Source organism: Zasmidium cellare (assembly GCF_010093935.1).
Source record: "Zasmidium cellare ATCC 36951 unplaced genomic scaffold M409scaffold_22, whole genome shotgun sequence".
Classification (NCBI taxonomy): domain Eukaryota; kingdom Fungi; phylum Ascomycota; class Dothideomycetes; order Mycosphaerellales; family Mycosphaerellaceae; genus Zasmidium; species Zasmidium cellare.
In genome coordinates, this window is record NW_022986966.1 from 307358 (window position 1) to 331397 (window position 24040).

At 52.9% G+C, this 24040-nt stretch overlaps 12 protein-coding genes across 12 annotated transcripts; 4 read left to right on the plus strand and 8 right to left on the minus strand.

The window, feature by feature from the left end:
* Positions 1-518: 518 nt before the first annotated feature.
* Positions 519-2384, minus strand: M409DRAFT_67248 (uncharacterized protein; the record flags this gene model as incomplete). The annotated part of the gene is made up of 3 exons (XM_033817323.1): positions 519-854; positions 907-1647; positions 1698-2384. The coding sequence occupies 3 exons, from the start codon at positions 2382-2384 to the stop codon at positions 519-521; spliced, it is 1764 nt and encodes a 587-aa protein (XP_033666306.1).
* Positions 2385-3224: 840 nt separating this feature from the next.
* M409DRAFT_24268 (uncharacterized protein) lies at positions 3225-4155 on the minus strand (the record flags this gene model as incomplete). Its single annotated transcript, XM_033807163.1, has 3 exons — positions 3225-3310; positions 3367-3721; positions 3772-4155. 3 exons carry the CDS (start codon positions 4153-4155, stop codon positions 3225-3227), a joined length of 825 nt encoding a protein of 274 aa, XP_033666307.1.
* A 664-nt stretch (positions 4156-4819) lies between these two features.
* M409DRAFT_55817 (uncharacterized protein) lies at positions 4820-5700 on the minus strand (the record flags this gene model as incomplete). The annotated part of the gene is made up of 2 exons (XM_033813103.1): positions 4820-5496; positions 5574-5700. 2 exons carry the CDS (start codon positions 5698-5700, stop codon positions 4820-4822), a joined length of 804 nt encoding a protein of 267 aa, XP_033666308.1.
* A 505-nt stretch (positions 5701-6205) lies between these two features.
* M409DRAFT_55818 (uncharacterized protein) lies at positions 6206-8006 on the minus strand (the record flags this gene model as incomplete). The annotated part of the gene is made up of 3 exons (XM_033813104.1): positions 6206-6741; positions 6791-7777; positions 7832-8006. The coding sequence occupies 3 exons, from the start codon at positions 8004-8006 to the stop codon at positions 6206-6208; spliced, it is 1698 nt and encodes a 565-aa protein (XP_033666309.1).
* Positions 8007-8431: 425 nt separating this feature from the next.
* Positions 8432-10774, plus strand: M409DRAFT_67252 (uncharacterized protein; the record flags this gene model as incomplete). The annotated part of the gene is made up of 3 exons (XM_033817324.1): positions 8432-9325; positions 9381-9461; positions 9512-10774. 3 exons carry the CDS (start codon positions 8432-8434, stop codon positions 10772-10774), a joined length of 2238 nt encoding a protein of 745 aa, XP_033666310.1.
* Positions 10775-10952: 178 nt separating this feature from the next.
* On the minus strand, positions 10953-12478 carry M409DRAFT_24272 (uncharacterized protein; the record flags this gene model as incomplete). Its single annotated transcript, XM_033807164.1, has 5 exons — positions 10953-11138; positions 11200-11380; positions 11435-11835; positions 11888-12003; positions 12082-12478. 5 exons carry the CDS (start codon positions 12476-12478, stop codon positions 10953-10955), a joined length of 1281 nt encoding a protein of 426 aa, XP_033666311.1.
* A 654-nt stretch (positions 12479-13132) lies between these two features.
* On the minus strand, positions 13133-14446 carry M409DRAFT_24273 (uncharacterized protein; the record flags this gene model as incomplete). The annotated part of the gene is made up of 1 exon (XM_033807165.1): positions 13133-14446. The coding sequence occupies one exon, from the start codon at positions 14444-14446 to the stop codon at positions 13133-13135; it is 1314 nt and encodes a 437-aa protein (XP_033666312.1).
* A 597-nt stretch (positions 14447-15043) lies between these two features.
* Positions 15044-16254, plus strand: M409DRAFT_67254 (uncharacterized protein; the record flags this gene model as incomplete). The annotated part of the gene is made up of 4 exons (XM_033817325.1): positions 15044-15205; positions 15263-15652; positions 15708-16160; positions 16210-16254. The coding sequence occupies 4 exons, from the start codon at positions 15044-15046 to the stop codon at positions 16252-16254; spliced, it is 1050 nt and encodes a 349-aa protein (XP_033666313.1).
* A 231-nt stretch (positions 16255-16485) lies between these two features.
* M409DRAFT_55823 (uncharacterized protein) lies at positions 16486-18564 on the minus strand (the record flags this gene model as incomplete). The annotated part of the gene is made up of 4 exons (XM_033813105.1): positions 16486-17344; positions 17490-17806; positions 17859-18425; positions 18484-18564. The coding sequence occupies 4 exons, from the start codon at positions 18562-18564 to the stop codon at positions 16486-16488; spliced, it is 1824 nt and encodes a 607-aa protein (XP_033666314.1).
* A 374-nt stretch (positions 18565-18938) lies between these two features.
* M409DRAFT_55824 (uncharacterized protein) lies at positions 18939-20791 on the plus strand (the record flags this gene model as incomplete). Its single annotated transcript, XM_033813106.1, has 4 exons — positions 18939-19001; positions 19065-19159; positions 19223-20089; positions 20143-20791. The coding sequence occupies 4 exons, from the start codon at positions 18939-18941 to the stop codon at positions 20789-20791; spliced, it is 1674 nt and encodes a 557-aa protein (XP_033666315.1).
* A 793-nt stretch (positions 20792-21584) lies between these two features.
* M409DRAFT_67280 (uncharacterized protein) lies at positions 21585-23271 on the plus strand (the record flags this gene model as incomplete). Its single annotated transcript, XM_033817330.1, has 4 exons — positions 21585-21677; positions 21730-22413; positions 22465-22776; positions 22831-23271. The coding sequence occupies 4 exons, from the start codon at positions 21585-21587 to the stop codon at positions 23269-23271; spliced, it is 1530 nt and encodes a 509-aa protein (XP_033666316.1).
* Positions 23272-23332: 61 nt separating this feature from the next.
* Positions 23333-23856, minus strand: M409DRAFT_24278 (uncharacterized protein; the record flags this gene model as incomplete). The annotated part of the gene is made up of 2 exons (XM_033807166.1): positions 23333-23738; positions 23792-23856. 2 exons carry the CDS (start codon positions 23854-23856, stop codon positions 23333-23335), a joined length of 471 nt encoding a protein of 156 aa, XP_033666317.1.
* Positions 23857-24040: the final 184 nt, after the last annotated feature.

Here is a 24040-nt window from a genome sequence, read left to right on the forward strand (position 1 = left end):
CCGCTTACAAAACCTCACACAACCTCGCAAAACAGCACCCAGCGAACAAAGCTGAAGCGAAAGCGTTCATGGGTCGCACAACGGCACCATTCAGCTGCCAACCCCGACTTTCCCTAACAAGGAATGTGGTCTCAAGGGTACCTGCATCGGATATCCACTACCAACAGGGAACCCAGGGAACGGAGACGTGACCGTGGGTCTTCCGTTCCTTTTCATCTATCAGGTTCTGGTCTTGCGTTGTGGGTGGTGTTGATGACAAACGTTGGATATTTGGACGCTGGGATGTCGGTGGCCGGATGGCTCTGCTGTTGGAAAAGGTCTTTGATACGAATACGATGACATACCTGGTTATTGGCTATGGCTATACAATTGTGTGATTCGGGTCCGATCTCTCGCTTTGGACGAACGACATAGCAATACACACGCGCGTGCGCACGGCAGAAAAATCCACGCCACAGCTGAGAAACCAAAAACAAAGACATGATTCTTCCGGGCCCGAAACCCCAACACCCACCAACTCACAACCTCGCCCCCTCCTTCCTCAACCTCTCCTTCTCCTGATCCCTCATCAACCTCCTCAAAATCTTCCCACTCGGACTCTTGGGCACCGCCTCGATAAACTGCACCCCACCCCTCAACCTCTTGTGATCCGTCTTGTGGTCCGCGACGTGCTTCTCGATGGATCGGCGGAGCTCGTCGTCGGATTCTTTGACGCCGGCGTTTTTCACCACAAAGGCTTTGGGCACTTCGCCTTCGCGCGCGGAGGGGATGCCGATGACGACGACGTCGTTTACGGAGGGGTGCGTGAGGAGGTGGGCTTCGAGTTCGGCGGGGGCGACTTGGTGGCCTTTGACCTGGAAGGGAAGTCAGTATGAGGTTATTGCCGATTCGTGGGGAGAGGCTTACCTTGATCAATTCCTTGATCCTGTCGGTGATGAAGATGTGCTCGTGTCCGTTCTTGCTCTTCCTGATGACAGCCTCGTCTCCAGTGCGCATGTATCTTCCATCTTTCTCATCGATGAATGTCTCCTTGGTCGCCTTTTGGTTGTTCAGGTATCCCAGCACCACTGATGGAGACTTGACCCACAGCTCGCCTGGCTGGTCGTATCCAGTAATCTCATTCCCCTCAACCGTGACGATTCGGCAATAGATACCAGGGAGAATCGATCCTGAACTGCCCAACCAGACATCCTTCGGCGAGGTGGCACATACAACAGTCGAGGTTTCCGTAAGACCATATCCCTGCTGAATCGACCACTTGGGAAACATCTGCGCCAGGTCATCCGCAGTCTCCGGCCCAAGAGGCGCCGCTCCCGTGAACGCCGCACGAACGCTGGACAGATCGTACTGCTTGCACACATCTCTAGCTTTCGTAATGTGGATGATCATAGGCGGCACGAGGTACAGCATGGAGATCTTGTAGTCCTGAATACATTGCAGGAGCCATTTGAAGTCGTACTTCGGTAGTACGACCACGCCGTCTCCGCGGTATGGGCCCAGGTGCGAGATGACGACCAAGCCGTAGATGTGCGACATGGGGAGCAAGCCGAGGCTGAACTCGGTGTAGTTGATGTTCTCTGTTTCCCTCTGGAGTTCCTCCCGGATTGGCGTCTCGTGCGTGACGAGCTGGACTGTGTTGGCCATGACCTGTACTTCTCGTTAGCTCGATTTTTGTCATCTTCTCAAAACTCGCATACATTGTAATGTGAGATCATGACACCCTTGGGAAGGCCGGAAGTACCACTCGAATAGCACAAAAACGCACACCGTCTCTTCCCCTCGCCTTTACTCCATCTCTCATCCGAAGCCGGGACTTTATCCAATGTCTCGCCCAACTTGACCAAATGCTCAATCGTCTGATGTCCCTGATTCTGCAACCCCGGCGTGACCTGCTCCGGCAAAGGCAACAGATAAATCCTATCATTCGGCAACTTGGACTTCTTGACTCCATCCTTGCAAGTCTGCAATAACGGCAGACAAGTGAAAATCGCCTTGGCTCCCGAATCATTCATCTGATACTCCAGCTCAGAGGCATTATACGCGGCATTGACGCAGGTCAAAATCCCGCCTATTCGGTGCACCGCCCAAGCAAGAGTCATGTAGTCGATTGTGTTCAAGGAGAAGACACCGACCACCTTATCCCATTCTGAGCCTTCGTTGGGCTTGAATCCGAATTCTTTGCACAGTGCTCTTGAGAGGTGATCGACTCGCTCTTTCATTTCCAGGGCGCTGAATTGGCGGCCTGTCAATGCGCAGCTGAAGGGTGGGCGGGAGTAGCCTAGAGGATGACGGCCATAGTGCTCGTCGAACATGAAGCGTTCGAGTGAGATGGAATCGGGGATTTCGGGCAGAGCTGGCACCCATGATGGCGAGGTGAAGGGCATGGTGATAGTCTCGACCTTGAGTAAGAGGGTGCTGTCTTATCAATGCCTCGCGCAGTCCACCTCTTCCTTTGAGTAGTGTATGACAGAACGAAAGGTGTTATAAGGCCACGCGCGGAATGGAAGAACAGGGATAAGAGACGAAGAAGAAGAACAGGAAGAAGCTGTACCTTATTTCCAGACCGCGGTCAAGATGGCCCTGGCTCGCCAGCCTCCATCTTCGTTCCGTTGCCCCATCGGCAATAATCCTCGCGGCGAGTCCAATGATGAGGGAGCGAGACGAGACAAACGCCGACTCGCCGAGACACAGCTGGGATCCCCGCACAGAGCTTGGACTCCAGGGAGAGCAGTGCACAGTTCTGTGGGGTCGACGTGGAGTGAATGCCAAGTTCTTTGCGGGACTTCAAACTCTCCGTCCCTTTCACGTCACTTAACTTCATTCTGTCGTTCTGGTCCACTACGTGTTGTTCTGCTCATGGTGGTGAGAATACGATGAAGCCTTGCATATCGGTGGCATGTTGAGGCTGCAATGGCGAATATCTTCTATCGACTTCTCAAGCCACGCTCAAAATTCATCCGAGTGGCACAGGGCATTACCTGCATAGGCAATACCGGCAAGGTATAGGAGCGAAAGGCGGCACTGATGGAAGCACAGTCCTCGTTGTAAGATTGTATACCAAAGCAGAGAGACTGCTCATTGCCAGGCCCATTCCTCCGCTCCGATCATTTCGCCTATTCTTCCTGCCCGGGGGTCGGGGACGTCACTCTCGCTCTTTCCAGGTAATAGATTATGTCCTCCAACATCCGTCGCTGCTGCAACCATGCGCCAATTCCTGGTTCATCCTATTGGGGCGGGTGATTGGGGACGCACTGGCACCGCTCGTGTTCGCAGTTCCAGCAAAAGGTCTTGGTGCAGGAGGTGCAAAACACTGCATCAAGTAGTCAGCATTTCTTCACGGTAGGCAACTCAGAGTTTGGGACTTACTGTGCGGGCATCCGCCATTCTTCTGGATATTCATCTGGCAATGAGGGCACTTCTTCGTCAGTTTCTTAATGGCCGACACCGACTTGTCCTCTTCCTCGATTCTGTCCCTGATCCGCCTCTGATATTCCGTGCAGGTTTCGCCTTCATGCCAAGGTCTGTCACATGGAACACAAGCTTTCGCGCCGCATTTGTTGCAAGTGCAGATGTCCGCCGTCGACTCGACCTCCTTGAGTTCGGCCTTCACGTTCGGCTTCTTCGCAGCTTTCGACTTTGGAGTGGGGGCTTTCTTCTCGTGGACTTGGCCGGCTTTGCAACCTGGTGCGAGACACCAGCGCCATCCTGGCGTGTTTTCAGCCTATGAGAATTGTCAATGTAAGTTACCAAGGTCGTATTGATCTTACTGACAATGTGCTTGCGCTCGGCCACGTCGAACCGCTGGTGGACTAGCTTCGTCGCCGCGATCTGAACGTTGACACTCCTCATGATTGCTGGACACTGTGGGCACTTGACACCGAATGTCTTACCATCCTCGCCACCCATCGTGAAGAGACCCCCCTCGACCTGCGCAGCAACCCAGGCCTTCAAGCAAGTCTTGCAAGTATTGATGAGATGATCGCACTCGCTTGAGGGATTGTAGTCCGGGAATGCGCTTGGAGCGCGCTCCGTGTCGCACGCGAAGCAGAGATACCGAACGACATCTCTCTGGGTCTTTCGCTTCTTGGCCGATGGTTCCGGAAGTGAATGATGAGGCTCTGATTTGGTATCTGAACGAAGCTGTCGCTTGGCCATGGTGGCCGATGTCATGTGGTGTAGCGCGGCACTGAATAATGGTGGCGGTTGTGGTTGTAGAAAGAAGTTGGGAAGTCGCTGCTGGAGGTAGGTAAATGCCTGAGCGCACGGACCAGATGGCAAGAGCGCCATCAGGCACGATGTTGCACGACACTTCTGCCTCAGCAGTGAATTGTCGCCAAAGGAAAGTGAGTCAAAGAAGGCGAAAGGGCGAGACGCTGTCACATGTCTCTGTCTGAGGAGAGACAACATGAAGTCTTTTCTATTCGGCTTCGTCAATAGTAACCAGTCATCTGGGTCGCTTACCAAAGGATGGACATAGATAATAGATGTGCAGTATCAGGAGAATCTGAGCTGAATTGAGTTCGCTTATCGATATGTAGGCAACAGCAGGCAAACATCCAAATCGAGCAATCTGACCAGGCCTCCGCTACTGCCTCAGGCATTCAGACATATTTCAGGGGCCCCGACATCCACTCTCGTCTTTTGGGACGCAGAGCTCTTGTTGGATGATAAATGGCAATGACGCCAGTAACCTGCTGTGGCGTTATGGTTCAAATTCTACTATACGCTTTGCTTTGTTTGCAACATCTAAAGCTCGAAATGTCTATCACATCAGTCAAGCTGACTCTCTTCACAACCCTCGCAATAACCACAAGGTAGATCACCAGGCAGTGTGACCCCCGTCAATCACAAGATTATTCCCCGTCATGAACGAAGACGCTCTGCTCAACAAAAACAGTCCCGCCGTCTTGAACTCGCTCGTCTCAGCAAATCTATGCATCATGTTCTCCGCCTCCCAAGCCTCCTTCGCAGCCGGGTCCGCCTTGATAACCTTCTCCACCATCGGAGTGCGAATATAGCCTGGACTGATACAATTGACACGAATGCCACCAGTCCCATCAGGCTGCACGGCACTCCACTCCATAGCCAGATTCCGCGCCAGTTGGATCAAGGCCGCCTTGCTGGAGTTGTATACGGGCGACAGCATCTTCTTGTTCGCGATGAGTCCTGACACCGAGGCGATGATACAGATGCTTCCTCGGCATTTATATCGCATCATCTCGCGCGCTGCGGCAGTCGCCGCCATGAAGACGCCGTTGTAGTTCACGGCCATCATTTTCATGGCGTCTTCGGGGGTGTACTCCACGGCGGGGGTCACTTGCACGATACCAGCCGCGGCGAGGAGACCGTCGAGTCGTTGCTCCTGCTTTGCGATCTTCTCGATGGTCTCGTTCAAGTGACCTGTGTCGGTTACGTCGACCCGCTCGTAGTGGAGCGAGCTTCCCCATTCGTGGACAATGCGTTTCTCGGCTTCGCCCCATTCTGCGCCGGGCGATTCTGCACGGTCGAGGCAGTAGACTGATTTCTTCAGGTTAGATTGCCCCCATTATTTTCATCAATCCACTGCAACATACCTTTTCCACCCGCCTCAACAAGACCCTCTGCACTCGCCAGACCGATACCACTCGCACCTCCCGTGACGACGAAGACATGCCCTTTGAGGCCCAAGTCGGCGAATCGTTTGCGACCTACGTTTTCCATGTCTGCAAATGATGGGAGGTAGATAGATTGTAGTTTTGAGTAAAAGACACAGATCAATTCACAGCATGAGCGTTGCGAACTTGACAACCATGGAGAAGAAAACTTCTTCGCTCACGATATCTTTTCACCTCAGAGATCACGATCACAGATGAGGCCAATCTGAAGTCATAATGCAGTGCTTGGTGGTGACACAGGTGAGGATGTGTGCAGGGTTTTGTGGAGCCTGACCCATCTTGCGCTTATTGTTGCACGTCGAGATCATGATCCTGGAATGAGAGATTGCCTGAGACTGCGAACGAAGGCACCAGTTGAGTAAGATAGATGTTCGTGAAGACGTGAGTGAGGTCCGGCGACGTGACGTAGAACTCTCCAGCTCCGGGACACCAAAACGGTATTCTAACCCGAACAAGGGGTGTGAAGCCCGTGAGACACGGTCCAAATCCACCTCAACTCTTCAACTCCGCTCTTCGCACTTCGATCTTCGTCTTATCATTGCAACATCCCTTTACTTGATCTGAGCCGCAATGCGATTCGTCATGTACTTTGTAACATTCCCGAGGAAGATGCTGGCGACCACCGACAGTACTCCAAAAGCAATCGACACGTACCAGACGTACGAGAGCGCGTACGCGTAGGACCACTGGGATGCTGAAGCCGCAGCAGCAATGATTTGCTGTGTGACTCCGGGAATCTCTGCTGCCATGGCTGGAGACGCAACGAACGTCTTGACGAAAGTCTCCAGGCTTTCCGTGGGAAGACCAGCTCCTGCGGCCGCTGCGGCGAGTGCTGTTGGCAGTCTCTTCGCCAGTCTTGTGGAGAAGACGTTGAAGTAAATGGTATACCCGATGCTGCCTCCTATGGTACGCACGGAGAGCGAGAGTGCTCCTGTCGTTGCGAGGAGCTCATCCGGGGTCGCTGTTAATGCGATTGTGGCTGCTGGGATGTACACTCCTCCAACACCGAAGCCAGCTATCGTTCCAAGAGCAACAGCCATCCTTGGAGTGTTGGGAGTGACGGCCGCGAGAGCACCTCCAAAGGCAGCTGTGAGGAAGTTAGCAAGGCACTAATCCGCATAGCCTAAGAGACTTACTCATGACGACCGTGGAGAAGATGAGCAGTTCTCGATTGTGGCCCTTCAGTACGGACAGCAAAGCGTTGACGGTCACAGCTCCTGCAGTAACGCTAATACCATAGCCAAGACCTTTTAGTCCAACCTGGACCGGATCGGGGTTGAAGACGGTCGAAAAGGTCAATGGGAAGAAGTTCAACAGCGAATACAGATTCATACCCGCGATGAAGGCAGTAACGAAGGCCCTCCAGACGATAGTGTTGTTGCTAAACAGCTGTGATGGCACCATTGGGTATTTGGCTCCTTTCCATTCCCAGACGACGAACGCCAGGATGAGTACGATTCCGACCAGAAGCGTTGCCAGCACGTAAGCGCTGTCCCAACTGTGAGTGTAGCCACCGGATCCAAGGGCAACAAGGAAAAGTGAGATTCCTCCAATTGACAACAAGGCGCCAACGTAATCAATCCTGCGCAAGACTTCTCGCGTGGAAATCTTCTTGGCCGTGTTGCTCTCCGGGAAGAATGTGGCGACAATGCCAACGCCGAAGATGGCGTTGTAGATCAAGCACAGCCAGATCGTCCATCTCCAAGTTGATCGAGTCGCAATCAGCTGGCCGTAAAGAACATATGGCGTGAACGGGAAGAGGAATGCCGTGCAAATGGCCAGGTAAGTCCCACGCTTCTTGACAGGAACGATCGAGGCAATCCCAGCCAGAGCAGTCAGTTCTGTAATCGCAGCACCGCCACCGATGATGCCCATGCCTCCACAAGCCTGGGAGAACCCTTGAGCAGTGCCGACGATTATGAGGCCAATGAGCACAAGAGCTTCGCCGAAGAGGACCACATTCCGCTGTCCAAGCAGATCTGCCAGATAACCGCAGAAAGGAGCTACAGCACCGATTGCAAGTGTGTAGCTGACGGTGAGCCATGAGCTGACCGACGGAGATCCCAGGTCGGTAACGACATAGCTCAAGGCTCCTCCGATGAAGAAGAGCGGAATCTGAGCGCCTGCATGGAGTCTCTGTCAACAATATGATCTCCAATATGTTTGGGCTGACTTACCTGTCCAGATACCGCAGAGGGACGCAGTTGCGATAATCTTTTTCCAGCCCCAGGTCAGTTGCTGGGACGAATCGTCGTCATAATGCTCGTGCTTTTCGACATGACTTGTAGCGTCGAAGCTGGTGTCATGTTCCTGATGCTCGGAAATATATGAGGGCTTCTCTTCCAAGGCCATCTTTCCTCTGGCTAGACAATGAAGACGGACGACCACTCACCTTCGGCTAGCTCCGACAGCGAACATCTATATGATCAATCTTCATGCGCTCTGGACCTGGACCCGGCTTGCGAAGGACTGCCGACATCCGTCCCCATGGGAAGAACTTAAGCCAAAGTATACACCACGGCTAAGCATCAAAGAGCTTCTACGGTGTCAGCCAATCAACACATTCGCTGCACATCCATAAAGCCGAAATGGTATTAGACTATCTGGTGAAGCCTATTTCGCAGAGGGGTTTTGCGGGGTCGACCAAATCTGTACTGTACCGAGCGATGCCCTTACACTGAACATCCCCATGGGACAGTACAGTCTTCACAACTAGCTGCAAACACTCAACCGACCTCACTGCCGTGGAAGTTTCCGAACACGGACGATGGATGGACATGCCTGTCCAACAGATTAACAAGACGGCCAACGTTGAGCATCGGATCAGGCATCGAAGAGCCCGAGCGGCTTGTCAGGAGTGCCGAATCAGAAAGATACGCTGCGATGTCGTCGAACATGGGGTGCCTTGTTCGAACTGCTCAGGCGTGCCCGGAGTGTCATGCGTCTTACGCCGAAGGAAGACGTCGAAAAGCCAGAGCGACGAAAGCCCACCGGACGAACATGACCAACGGCTGCGTGAGAGATGCCACAGTTTCCAAGCAATTGACCCAGAGAACATGGACGATGAGTCTTCATTCAGAACTCCTCTCCCCGGTCAAGGCCAGTCTGCTGCGTTCTCGACGCTTGGTGACCAGCCCACCTGGGCCGCGTTAGGAGACATCTCAACTCAGAACACATGGACTGGAGACGACTCCTTCCCGGCCCAGCATCTCACAGCAGACCCAGGCTCAGCCAGTACAGGCATCGACTTTAGTCATTTACTTGACATCGACGATATCTTCGCCTTCACTCGAGAAAATGCATTGCCTGGATGCACTGGCGTTGACAGTGGCGATCCTTGGTCTGGGACATATGTCCAGCAATATTTGAGTCCGTCTTCTGTTCGAAACTCCGTAAGTGGAAATGAGACCAATGAAAAGGACCGGGCTCCATCTATCCATGTGCCTGGTCTCTCGACGTCGGAGGAACAATATCTTCAACGTGAAGGTTGTCTACAGCTTCCACCGACTGGCGTGCTAAGGCAGATGATCTGGTCCTACTTCTATATGGTCCACCCTGCGCTTCCTGTCGTGGCTGAAGATCAAGTCTGGTCACTGTGGGAAGGTGATACTTTCAGACTTGGGACCTTCTCGTTCCTTCTCATGCGAGCAATGGTGTTCGCTGCGACAAACGTATAGTCGACACGGCCGTCAATGTTCTCTCTATCCCCTGCTGACGAAGACATAGTTTGTCGAACTCGACATCTTGACGGCGATGAGATATCAAAGTAAACGGGATGCTAGAGTCTCTTTCTACAAACAGGCCAAGGTCAGTACGCACCCTCATCACGCTTCAGTGCACTAGCTAATTTTCAATAGATATTCTTCGACATGGGAATCGAGAGAGATCCGATTGCTCTGGCACAGAGCTGCCTCTTGCTAACCTACTACGCACCAACGTACAACTCGTTACGAGTCAACTCGTTCTGGCTAAGGACCGCAGTACACTTTGCCCAGATTGCCGGAGCAAATCGCCACTACCGTCCTCGAGGTCCGGACACGACAAAATCGAGCCTGCTCAAACGTATCTGGTGGGGCGTCATATTGCGAGATCGTATCCTCTCGCTTGGTCTGCGCAGGACCTCCCAAATCGTTCTTACTTCGTCGTGGAGCGACCAGTCCAGTCTACTGAACGCTAGTGACTTCGACTCGGAACTAGGACGTTCGGCCGTTCACAGCTTAGACGCCCAGCATCGAATCATAGAAGTCATCTCGACGACGTGCAGGCTTATGCAGCACCTCACCGATGCTCTCGATCTGTACCGTCACGAGAGTCTCGAAGAGCGTCTCGAACATGCCGAGTCGTCACTAGCAACCAGCGTCAACCACATACAACGAGCGCTTATGAGCTTGAGAATCTGGTACGATCAAGCCATTGCGGACTTCCCCTTCCCAATCGGCCTCGACGATGCCGATGAGACTCCCTCGATCTGCATATGCGCCAACATGATGTTTTGCTACTACTCGAGCGCAGTCTTCGCGCTCAACCAGCATCTGATTCTGTTGGCCGAGACGTTCCCCAGCGCGAGGACGCTCTTCTCCGTCGATCAAACCCGAGAGTCGCTGGAGAGCTCAAACAAGGACGTAGGACAACGAATCCAGGAGTTCGTTCAGGTCCGCCTGGTCAAATACTTACCCATCAGCGCGTCAGCCTTCATCGCCATTCCGCTTGTTCTCCAAGCCATCAATGTGGCAGCCGTTCGTGGAGCCAAGACCGAAGCAATTGAGAACCGGCGTCTCCAGATCTTCACTCGCACTCTGCAAGCCCAACAAGACCACTTCGATGGCTCTGATTTCTGCGCGGATGTCTTGTCCAATATCGTCGCCTACGCGTTGAAAGACGAGAAATTCCAGAGCTCGATGGCGAACTGGCGAGATGGCAGGAATGGCAGTGCGAACGACTCCTCTTCGGTGTCTTCTTCAAGTGGTCAGGGGAAAGTCAAACTCGACTGGGCGAATCTCGTCTACCGGCGGCCAAGGCTATTCTTGAGACTGATGCTGTATCTAGACTATGCGCTTTGTACAGGTGGACCACCTCAAGAGGAGGACTTCCCATTGGTGTTGAGAGAGAGCACGGCGTGAGAGATACAGCTCATCGTAAGTTTGCATTGCAGGTGCCTGCATGTTTACTACGGCTAAATCAATGCTTTAGACTCCGTCTAACATTTACCCCCAGAACCTGGCCATACCCAACCCCAAGACCATTCGTCACGAACCTTTTGGATTGCACGGCCGAGACAGGGCCGGCTTCTGGACACATCTAGCTGTAAGGTACACGCTTCTCGTCAATCGCATACCACTCAAGAACCTCGCTATGGTCCCAAGAGAAGTCCCATGGGGTGCCGACTCTGCACTCGATCGAGTAGAAGCACTGTGGCAGGGAACCATCTGTGGGCACGGCTGTAGGATCTGGAGACGTCTGGCTGTTCTGGGACTGGTAGGCGCACTGTTACAGGTATGTGTTAGATTCATCTTGAACAATGTCTTGAGTGTTTGCTGATACATACCTGACAAGCGTTCTTGTAGAGATCACCAAGGTCGACGCCGTAGCTCTCGATGTTCTTCTTCTGGTCGTCCGTAAGGGGCTTCCAGTCGCAAGCATCGGCATCGCCAGCGAGACACATGTGTGCGCTGGTACCGACTTTCTCGATCAGGTAGTAGCATGTTGATGTGGAGCCGCTCCACCAACTGTGCAATCGTTTAGCTCCTGTCCCATCGAGAAATGTTGCAAGCTTGACTTACGCTCCCGGGTAGTTGCAATCACCAGCGTCACGAATATAATCATCGACCAACACCCGATGTCCCGTCTTTTGCAGGATGACATTCACGAGCGCCTGCTTCATGCGCGTGAACATGCCGTCGATGACAGGCTGGCCAACAGCCGAAACGTCGTTGAAGAGATAGCGACCCTCGCCGAAGAACCCTTCGAGTGTGCCTTCTGGGAGATACTTCTTCACATCATCGGCATTGTCCGAGACCATAGCGGCGTGGAGGGTGTTCTTGATGGCATCGCGGGACGAAGAGAACATTCTCAGAACGACTTCTTCCATGGAGCCTCGGTATTCGTCGCCTTCGCTGTCGAGAGCCTGGCTGGCGGCTGCTGTTACTCCGGACATGAAGCCCATGAAGCCGGAGACTCTGGGCTGTGCGACTTGTCAGTTCGATGAAGGGAGTTCATTCCGTCGGGCTACTCACGTCGGCTGCGGTTGCACCAGAAGCCATGCTGAAGGCAGCAGAGAGGTACGAAAACATCGTCTTGTCCGCACTGTCTTCTGGCTTCCAATATTCGATCAAGCTGCCAATCGACAAAACTGGACTCAATGGCACCTGAAAGGATCACACCAAGTCAGCGAAACACTCTCAACCATCTCCAAGATCTCCAAACTCACTATCCTGCAACCCCTCCCTCATATAATTCGCCAGACTATGCGCCCCCTGGATCGCCCGCATCACATAATAATGTGAGCCCAGATTCTTCGCCTTGTACGCCTCGCAATCCAACAAAGGCAGGCAATTCCCATCGATGGAACCATAGTTCATCTGGGTCATGCCGGCGTCAGTATCGCGGATGAAGGCGTCCATATCGACGACCCAGTTGGGGCGCTGGTCGGGCATGCCATCGAGCGACTTGAGGACGATGCCGGCGCCGGACTTGATCCACGCGGTATGGGCTTCTTGTTCGGAGTTGAAGCTGTGCGTGCAGGCTTTGCTGAGGTCGAGGACTTGCGGGAGGGCGTGGGCGGTGATTGAGAGCCCGACGAGGGCGAGGGGCATAGAGTTGAACATGATGGGTAGGATGTGTGATGATCTGGTGGGATGGTGATTGTGCTGAATGCTGCTCTGAGTTATCTCCTCGTAGGACCTTGGCCGGCCATATACTGTCTCTCCGTCGACGAAGAAAACCACGATGCCGTTAACGAGCTGAACGATATTTGCGATCTCTGCTATCCGATGAGGCTGAGTCGCTCACTCCGTGATACCATCTACAACACACCATCGTATTCAGGCGGCCTAACCAAGCCATGAAGACCACAGTAGACGAATATGCTATATGGGGAGTTGTCGCGGTTGGTGACACCTGGGTTGTAAATCAAAAGCAGCGGCTATAGCTCCCGGGCACAAACAGACCCAAGTCCTCAGCTGCTATATCCGGGCTTTGTTGTAAGCTGCGGCTCGATTTCGATTGTCTTGGTAGTCTTGGAGACCTTGGCGGCGGCTATGTCTTTGGACTGTGGAGGTGGTGTAACCGATGTCTCGCAGGCGAGACGGAAGAATGTATGAAGGCACAGAGGAGGGGGGGGGGTCACTGGTGCTTCGTCTCTGCTGTAGCTCTAGGTCTTACCGAATCAAACCGCCCAGCACTTCATGACACGAAAGGAGTCAGTCGCCCTAAAGCAATTAAAAACGTCTGTGCAGACCTTCATTTTCAGCTTCCTAGCCTCACGTCACGTTCGTGATGTCCGGATATCCATACACAGGATTCACAGCGTCACTCTTCGCCTCCTCCAACCACTTGCCCACGGCTTTCCCAAACGCCTCCTCGTTCTCCTGCCGGCTCATGTCAAGAGGCTGCTGGCCAGCTCCGAGACGTCTCAGCTGCGATCCCGCCACCATGTTGGTGAGACCGTAGTCACTCTCATCCTGTCGTTGTAAGATCGCCCCATTAATCTCGCCAGCGAGCAGTTCTTTGACCAGCCAAGGTTCCTGGGCTAATGGACGTCCGAGACCAACACCATCCACCCTCTCGACTGCTTTGGCCATACCACCAATCGTCTTGAAGCCTCCGGTCACGTAGACCTTCGTCTTCGTCAGCATCGGGACAATCGAGTCAGCGAACTCCATGAAGAAACCCTCTCTTTTCCGTGTGCTTTCCCGCTTGTGGACAAAGTGTTCAAGTGTTCCACCGCTGAGCTCCACGAAATCGAACTGGCTTTCCTCAAGTATTTCGCAAAGACGTTTTGCCTCCTCAGGTCTCAGACCAGCGTGTTGGAACTCGACAGAGTTCAGTTTTACTCCGAGAATGAAGGATGGTCTGGTCCTCTTGCGTATAGCTTGCGCAACTTCAACGAGTAGTCGAGCTCTGTTTTCGAGGCTTTGGCCATACTGATCTGTTCTCAAATTCGTATCAGCCGAAAGGAATTGAGCGATCAAGTAGCCGTGCGCAGCATGGAATTCAACTCCGTCGAATCCAGCCTTGTCGAGATACTCTGCGGAGTGTGCGAATCCATCTACAATACGAGCAATGTCTCCTGTGGACGCCGAACGAGCCTTTGCTGCCTCAAACCCGAGAAGCGTGCTGTGCGCCGGGGATTCTGACGCTGAGACGGGGTATGGTTGGATCCTGCTGTCGATCTGCTTGCCAGGATGGTTCAGTTGAGCTACCATGAGGCTGCCTTGAGCCTTTCCAGCTGCTGCTAGTTTCTGGAAGGCTTCGAAACGCGGCCCAGAGAAAGGCGCTCCACGTGGAGCAACAAGATCTCCAGCCGTTGCAACTTGGTCGTACTCAAGCATGACGTTACCGGTCAGGATAAGTCCTATGCGTCCTTCGCCCCATGTCTTGTACAATTGGAACATCGCCGCACCCGGAACTCCTCGATTCTCTGGGATCACTGGATCCCATGTAGATGATCGTTCAGTCATGGCGGCCTTGAGAAATCGGTTCGGCGCATCAACGTTCGCGAAGTTGAAGTGTAACGGACTGGCTAGTGTTGTAGCATCGTGGTCTTCGGACTTGTAGCGAGGCGAGGCGGACATCTTGGACGAGCGATCTGAGTAAATCTGGAGTGTCTGGAGGAAGAAGAATTTGTAGAGTCAATCCTAGTCGTGGCTGATCCGATGTGAACGAGGCTTGCAGGCGAATTCATGGCGACGTCTATTGGCATTTATAGATGCACCTTCGAGGCAAGCGTTTGCGAGTTGCTGAAGTCCCACGATGAGTGGTTTTGTAGGTTTGTAATCCACCATCATCGAAAGAGTCCTAATTGTTACTGAGTAACTCTTTGCCGGCGTTAAGCGAAAAGCTGCCTGACCTTTTGCGAAAGCTCCATCAATGTTCAGCTAGACGTCGGCCAAATTTTGGTGGGCCCTGTGGCTCCATTTGGGGTCCGTCCGGAGGTGGGCGAACAGACCCAACGAAGCCCATCGCTCAACTCCGGGTGGCTTCACACCAGCTGAGGTATGGCTTCTTGCATTTGTAATTTGCCCCAATGTGGAAGGCAAAGACCAGTCGTTGTCTCATTTCACGCACAGTGATATAATCTCTGCCTGGACTTCGTTTATGACTCGTCTTCTCTTCAAGATAGAGAGCAAGTAAGCACCTCTTCTCGCAGCTGGCAGACGAATACGCCGACAATGAGCACGAATACTCAAATCCAGGGGAGGATCGCCAAAAATGACGAAAAGTCGAACAAGCTTGAGGTTGAGCAGGTGGATACTCCAACCCCCGGAGAGTACGAAGTGCTCGTGAAAATCCACGCCGTGTCTCTCAATTTCCGCGATTTGATGATTGTCCGGGTGAGAAGGCTCCTATTCCATCGCTCCTATCCGCTGATCTGCTAATGCTTTTCAAAGGGTGACTATCCCTTCTCACTGCAACTTCCGGTCGTTCCATGCTCAGACGGTGCCGGCGTAGTCGTTGCGATTGGCAGCAAAGTAACACTCTGGGCGACGGGAGACCGCGTGATAACTCTCATGAGCCAAAGCCATCTGTACGGCCCTACCACAAGTAAGACCGCAGAATCCGGGCTTGGTGGTGGTCGAGATGGAACATTGCGCCAATACGGAACCTTCAACGAACAGGGGCTAGTCCGGGCGCCTCGAAATCTGAGCTATGCTGAAGCCAGTACCCTTTGCTGTGCTGGAGTCACCAGCTGGAACGCTCTGTACGGCTTGAAGCCACTGAGAGCTGGGCAGTCAGTTTTGGTTCTCGGCACCAGTGGTGTCAGCCTTTTCGCCTTGCAGGTACCTATTCCCTTCCTCTCCTAGGCCTTTTGCAGCATGCTAACTCTACATTCAGTTCGCAAAAGCTGCTGGTGCAAGAGTCTTCGCAACGACTTCATCGGAAGAGAAGGCCGCAACTCTCAAAAAGCTGGGCGCGGACCATGTGATCAATTACGCCCGCGATCACTCCTGGGGACAGAGCGTCAAAGATCTCACTCCAGGCCAACAGGGTGTCGACAATGTCATAGAGGTGGGTGGCGTTCGCACTCTACGCGAAAGCATGAAAGCAGTCCGAACAGAAGGTGTTATGAGCTGCATCGGCTCGGTTTCCGGCGCGATCAACGAGACCCAGAATGTGCCTTCGGTACTGGACTGCTGGCTCAATAACTTCGTTGCTCGTGGGGTAGCCGTGGGTTCCAGGGCTCAGATGGAGGACATGGTGACCGTCGTCGAAGCCAGAGATATCCATCCTATTGTCGATAGGAAGAGTTTCAGTATCCACGAAACGAAGGAGGCTTTCGAGCATTGCGTACGTATTGTCAAGATATCGCCATCCTCCAGAGCTGATCACAAGTTAGGCACGCGGCAGCGGTTTTGGCAAGACTGTCATAACTCTCGCATAAGGCATTCCTTCAACCGTCATCCCAATCAGTCTCATGGCGCTGTGGTATATATTTTAAGCGCATCTCAAGTTTCCGCTCCATCGTCCGGAAATAAAGATGCCAATAGCTGCGTTGCGTCCAGGTCGAGGAGATCCCAGGCCGCCAAATTGTTTTCTTGTCTAAAGTCTGAAGGGAGGGACAAGTCAAACGGCTCGGAAGGGAAGGACAATGTGGCAGAAGAGCTGCTTGCTGCTATGGGAGGTCAGCGCGACACCTTGAGGTCAAGCAACGGAAGTCTTGCGGGTTGTACGTACCTGCGAAGTCAAGCAACGGAGCAGAGGTTGTGTGGCGCAGATCTTCGCGCAAAAATATCCCTTCTTGGAGGGAGGGAGAGAATAGCGAGATATCTTCTAGCCGCTGTCGTAAAGTATCGTCATCCTTATTGCCATGAAGTTCGCCATTACTCCAACTATTCAAGCCTTGCAGAATTCTAGGACACAGTTCCTCAAAGACAGAAGCGTGGTGGGCAATGCTCGACCAGCGGCGTGAGATCTGTCTAAGAAGGACCGGAATACTTTCGATGCGTTTAGTGATAACAGCAACATCGGCCTGCGTTAAGAGAGTTGCATCAGCGTTCATACTCATTCCACTCAAGACCGATGACAGCAGGCAGATTCCGGACTCAACCACAACATGCGCAGCATGCCAGATGTAGAAGAGCTTGCCAAGTCGGTTGACTATGTCAAACTCTCGGAGAATCGCAACAGAAGATACCAGAGCCACCTGGCGCATCTCGAGAGTTGGAATCGGGCACCGCGGGGATGGACGATTCAATCTCAGCATCTGGACATGATAAAGCAACTCGTAGAACTCCACCTGGCCGGTCAAAGACACGCTCTCACAGGTGGTCTGGTACCAACGCTTTAGCCGTGCCAGGGTTCGGGCGAGCCAATTGTCGAGGGGACTTTCTGACAGTTGACCGATGTTGCTGTCCGAGGGATAGTACATATGGAGGGTGATCTCACGCTCCAGTTTCCGCAATTCCCAGATGTGTATGGTGGTGGGTGCTGTCCAGCGGAGATCGGGCTCCTGCTTTTCATCAGTCCTAGCCCTATATTAATTGTGAGGTAGCAACCTTTGTGGTGATGCTTGGCGTCAACGTTAAGGATTGACACCTGGTCGTATGGATACCACTTACGATACCATCAGTCAGTAAATGAGGACAAACAGGGATGTTTCGACACTTCGGCACATACGCATCAATGCACAAAGAATTCCAGAACACTGTCCTTCTCTTGTTTATCTCGGCTTCGATTATGTCCCTATTAGAAGTAGCAGACATTTCACGGTGCAAGCCAAGTTGGAAACACAACCTCGTAGCGGCAGCTGCACATCTGACGCAGTTGACGTCTTGTGGGTTTAAAAGGCCGTAATGCGTAAGTAGCTGCAAGGCCTGAAGTCGCTCCCAAGAGCTTGTCGGGCCGATGTTTTCCAATTGCGCAGCAGTAGTGCTCCAAAAGCTACCTGATGCTGTCAGAGCGCGTACATCGTCGCTGTACATTAATGTTGTCGACTAGAACCGTCAGACAGGAACTCTGAGTTAGGACATTGGTAATGCCACTCACACTAATACCAAGACAGATATGAACGATGAAGGCATCGAGGTGTGAGGATTCGGTACTGTTGTATACCCTCTCGAAGGACTGGTACAGGTCCGCTTCTTCGATTGCTGGATATTGGGGTCGATAGATGTCGCAATAGTGCTTGAGAAGAACGAGCGCAGCGTCTCGCGGAATGGTAGATACATGCTTAGCTTTTGGAGCCTCTGTTGCTTCGGTCATCTGCGCGCTGTCGGAAGTTTCACAGCCAAGAAATGGCGACGGGGAATGCGAGAGCAGGAATTGCGACGTGAGCGGCAGTGACGAGGGCTGCTGCTCGAGGCTGCGCGCTGTCCCTACTGTCTCGGTGACAAGTCGTGCAACAATCTCACTTATTATGGCTGGCTCGGCTGGTTCCGACAATGTTTCTCTTCGCCTTTCCAGAACTTCCAGCTCGCGCGCTAGACGCTCAACCTCGTCCTCAAGATGCAGAAGGGCGCTTCGAGGAGCTGTTGCCCCTTGGACAGGATCGAAACCTAGGCATGATTCCCCTGCTCCTGAGCAGGGACCGCAGGCTGGAACCTGAAGATCACACTGGAATGGTCATGAGCGCGCCAGTCATGCATTCGGACGCCGTAGAGAGCTTTCTCACTCGAATCTTCTTGTCGCGACAGCGTCTGCATGCTCGAGGTTGCCTTCGTCGTCTTGCCTTGCCTCCTGGGGCAGCAGGCATGGCCGTGAGCAGGGGGCGAAGGCTCAAGGTAATAGTTTTCGCCGTATTAAGACCGGAGTGTGCAGCTGACGTGTCGTCGAGAACCGGTGATGTACATGTTTGTTGACGGAGGCCAGCCTCGACGCGAAACTGGAACGTGAAGTCGACTATATTTGATTACTCAGCCATGCCATTGAGCCTTACTAAGCGGTATCCTGCCTCTCCGCTCCCAGGCACAGTCTGTTCAACAACTTGCATTACCTATCCCGTCGGTCGAATGCAATAGATCGAGCATCCAACACTTGCTGTACCTAACATTCTTGTTGTTTGTCGAACAGGTGTCCAGCCATGTGAAGCCCGCCACGGTCGCTCCAGCCGTCCAAACTACACCTTCCATGAGCGACCGCTCCTATACCTCGCCGCAAGTATGCACGAGATGCCGCGAGAAGAAGATCAGAGTAAGAGAGACCTCCTGGCTCAAGGCCCAGGTATCATGGTCGTGCTGACTTTGAGTCTGATAGTGCGATCTTCGGCTGCCATCGTGCAAGCGCTGTGCTGCCGCTGATGTCCAGTGTTGCTTCTGGGATCCAATTCTTGAGAAGACAGTGTACTGTGGGTGAGACAGCCACAATCTTCAAGTCCTCCCGCTGTCGGCTCGCTGAATGATACACCTGTCTAGCTATTTGCACTTCCTGCATCAAAGGGAATCGAGCCTGAAGCGCAAAATCCAGCAGCGCTCCGATGAGCTTGGCCAGCTACTGTCCCCGTCGCGGAGTAACAGTGTGCCTTCTTCGACAGCCACAGGCAGTAATCACCATGGAGATACCATCGACAGAACGACTTTCCCTTCGCAAGCACTCTATCTTGGCCCCGGCCACTCCGCAGAAATTGTCCAGCGCTTCTTGAAAGCTGGTCTTGAGTGGCATAGACAGAAGCAGCTTCCGTTGCCGGACTTTCATCTCCCAGTCCCTGCCCAGGCATACTATACTTTGTTGGAGCCCAGAGCAGTATTATCTGGTCCTCGCGACTTGGGCAGCCTCGAGCTCTCAGGCCTGTTGACCTCAACAACGAAGAACGCCTTGGTGCAGCATTACCTGAACGTTGTTGGGCCCAACTTCGACTTTCTTCATGGCGATCTGGAGTCACTAATCGATGATCTGGATTTGCCGGACTTGAGTGGCTCAGATACTAACAGCGAAAACTCGATCACCATCGTCATAGTCCTCACAATCTCTCTTGCCCTCGTAGTCAGAGATTTGCAAACTTCGTTATCCGATGCGTTCGTGCGTTTCAGACGGGCTCTAAAAGAGTTCGTCGATTCTGGCATCACTGTGGAAGACCAATTGGAGCGGCAAAGACTGCTGTGCACGATCCTGATCTCTCAAGCCCTTTGCGAGCTCATCATTCCGGAGTCGTATCAAGTCTGGGATCTGCTCGGCGCAGCAGTATCGGCGTTGGACGAGCTTCGCCTCGGGTATCGGTCCCATCACCTCAATTTGAATGAACAGTATTTCAAGTTAGAATGTTCTCTGCTGAAGCTCGAAAGGTGAACAATGGATCAACAATGTGCTGTTCCAGATATATGCTGACGGTATACAGCTCCGTCGTGCTACACTTTCAACGTCCGTCATCATTCCCAGGAAAGATAACTTCATCTGGAGCCCGAAGCATTGATGAGCAGTCAATCGTCTGGTCTAGTGGCGCGAACATTGCGCAGACGCTGATGGACACATCCGATGTGTCAGTGGCGGATGCAGTGAATTTGATACCGCCAACGCTTCGAGTGGAGCTGCCTCATGATCGCATAAGTCTTTCTTCGGCTTTGCTCTACGCCACCCTACAGCCGCTCTTCATCACCGAGGAAATTCTGTCCGGACAACCTCTGGAAGAGTCCACCTTGAATGCGTTCCAAATTGTTGCAACGTCCGCATGTACCATTGTCGACCACCTAGATGAACTGAACAAGAGTGACAAAATATTGAGCCTATGGCTAGAAGCTGATCGAGTGCTACGGTGCGGAATGGTATGGCTCTTCTACCTCGTCCATCAGAGTCAGAGTGGGCAGGTGGTTGGCAATCAGTCCTCAACGAATGGCGCTAGAGATACAATGGCTCCTATTTTGAAGGTCACTTCCTTGTTGAGCTCTTTCGCAGGACGCTTCAAAGGTGCTTCGGCATCGTTGAGTGCATGGGAAGCTTGTGTCGCATTACTCTGGCCGGTGATCTCTTCGAATGGCAATAGTCTGTAGTATATCAACATCGACCACGTAGGCATAGTGTCCAAGGCAGGGAAAGAGACTTCCTTCTCTCCACCATACTCGCCAGATTCGACCAGAAGTATAGTCTTGCGTATCTCAGGTATTTGATCGTTTTGAAAAATAGTCGAAGTGTAGATCGCAGAGAACGATGCCATTTCCAAGACACATTGGAAGTGTGTTCGTTCTCATACGCTTTTTGAGGTGAGGCCAAGTTGGTCCACATCGGAAGAACTTCGGAGAGTTTTGTCTAGCGTAAACTCTAAATTCGACTATCTTACTTCTCTTCAACGACTCTCTACCCCAACAACGACAATAATATGTCCATCAGAGCGTCTTGACAACTTGGCATTCGACGCGAGGATCGTACAGCCAGCCTTGAGAAGAGCCATCAGCCACGTAGACACACCTCTCTCAACGCCAAGACGGTTAATCTACCCAGTACATGTACAACATGCAGAACAAGAAGATCTAGCTGCAGCAAGCTTGCCTCCTCCCGGAAACGCTTGCGAACTAGCAGACCAACTGCATGTATCTTGGGCGCCGTCTCGCGCGTGGCTGTCAAGTCGATCTGCAAGCCATGGCGGTACAGCGTCAAGCGCATCTTGGACCCTGCGCTGCTGTGTCACCGCACGACCGCACCTCCCTTATTGATGTGCAGTGTAGATCTTCAGCCGACTCTGGTCTTGGTAGGTGGGCGTGCGGCTCTCGTGTCTTTCTTCTTCGTCTTCAGCTCGCTTTGCTTGTTTTGTGTTTTGACTTTCTTTGATCCAACTCGGAGGACAACATGGCAACTCAGGACCACGAGAAAGAAGCACACGTCGCAGGGAATGAGATCCAAGAAGCATCCAGCGATGTAATCGCACAGACAAGAGTCGAGGTAAATTCACCCACGAGACCTCACCACCGTCAACTAACACAGTACCGTCCAGCGAGTCTTCAACTCCGTCCAATTCTTCCTCCTAACAATTACCTTCATGAGCAGCTGGGAGTCCATCGCCGGCAACCTCTACAGCGTCTTCTACAATGGCGGGCCCCAAACCCTCGTCTGGGGCTTCCTCCTCGTCTGGGCCGGCGCAATGGCGCAAGCAGCCTCTCTCGCGGAAATGGCCGCCGTCCAACCCATCGCGGGCGCCATGTACCACTGGACGTATGCCCTTGCGCCGGAGAACATCAAACGCTTCGCGACGTGGATCCAGGGCTGGGTGACTTGGTGTGGCTGGGTTTCTATGACGGTGGGGATTGGGAATAGCACCGCGTACTGGATCACGAGTATCGTGCAGTTGAATTATCCGGACTATGTGTCGAAGCTTTGGCATACTACGTTGATGATCTGGGCACAGATTTTACTGACTGTTTCTGTCAACCTGTTCAAATTCGGCAAGCTGGTTCCGTGGATCGAGACGGCCGCTGGAGTTCTGCATATCTCGTGCTTCTTTGCTTTTGCGATCACGCTGCTGGCGCTGGCTCCTAAGAACAATGCGCATTTCGTCTTCTTGGGCAGAGTCAATTCGGCGGAGACGTCAGGCTGGACGAACGATTTCATTGGGTGGAATTTGGGACTACAGACTTCTGTTTGGTCGTTCGTAGGATTTGACGCAGCTGTGCACTTGAGTGTAAGTCTCTCAGCTTGACCTCAAAGCATCGAGAGCTGACTGTTCCCACAGGAAGAGGTCCGCCGAGCTCCAAACACCGTACCGCGAGTGATGGTCTACACGAACCTCGTGAATGGCATCATGGCTTGGCTCTTCATCCTTGTGATCCTCTTCTGTGTCGGCGATCCTCAGGAAGCCCTCCAATACTCCCAGCCCATGCTCGCGGTCCTACTCAACGCTACTGGCTCAGCCCGGGTCGCTACGGCAATGGGCTCACTTCTGGTCCTCATCGGCATCTTGGTGATGATAGTCAACATCGCATCCATGTCAAGACTCTCCTGGAGCTGGGCGAGAGACGGCGGATTGCCGAAAGTGTTGGCCTACGTGAGTATCCCCGACAACCCTTCGAATCGATAGAAATAGACTAACACTCCCCAGGTCGACTCGATCAAACGCGTCCCCGCCCGCGCCGTCCTCTTCTCCATCACCATCGTCCTCCTCCTAACCCTAATCAACTTCGGCTCCTCGGTCGCCTTCCAGGTCTTCACCTCCCTCTCCACAATCTCCATGTACGTCAGCTACTTCATCGCCATCCTCATGATGGTGTTTCGAAGACTCTCCGCTTCGCCACCCCCGGTGGGACCCTGGTCGATGGGACGGTTTGGCATGCCGGTAAATCTTTTCGCGCTGGTGTATACGGCGTATATTATTGTTTGGCTGCCGTTCCCGACGACGATGCCGATTACGGGGGCGAATTTCAATTATTCGAGTCCGATATTGGGGTTTGTTGTGCTGGCTGCGGTTGGGCTGTGGGTGGTTAGGAGGAAGAGTTGGCCTGGGTTACGGGAGGATGTTATTGAAGTTGCTATTAACAAGTAGCATCACCACACGGAAAGATCAGTTTGCGGGCCTCCTCGATGCCCCAGTACTGATAATCTTATCACGCTGTCTTCCACCTCTGATCCACCCCCCGAACCTCCCCAAACCACCCCAACAGCGTCGCCACCCTCACAGCATTTAGTACTAACTTGACTCCCACATTCCCCCAAACCACAAGATTCCACATGCCCACATCCCAGAAATACTCACTCTCCACTGCCCGATAAGTCGCATAAATATGTCCGTAGTCCGCCAGCGCCACCACAAAAAGGTAGGCTTTCGTCGTGCTGGGATTGAGCGTCCAGGAGCATATGAGGGCCATTGCCGCCAGGAGGAGCAGGATATTGAGGAGTTGGAGGGTAAGAGTTTCGGCTTGGGGAGGCAAAGATGCCGGTGAGAAGTGATTGGGGGTTTGGGAGGCATAGAATGCAATGGGGTCATAGATGCCGATTATGTACGCCGACGCCCTGGAGATTGTTTCAGTGACTGGGATGGTGGGAAATCTAAGGGACGGGCTCACAGTAACATCGGTTCAATTATGCCGAAGACAATGAATGGGAATGTTGGAAGGCAGAAGTATTTCATCGCTGCGGCGGCGTGGCAGAGGGATCTTGCGGAGAGCAGTGCCTTTGAGTTCACTAGACAGTTGTTCAAAGGTATTGAAGTGAGGTGAAGTCGAGTTGGTAAGGTGGTATCGACTGTGCGAACGCAGCGGGTTCCAGACCGAGGTCTGCAAACGATGAACGAAGATCGTCTGCATCAAGGTGGG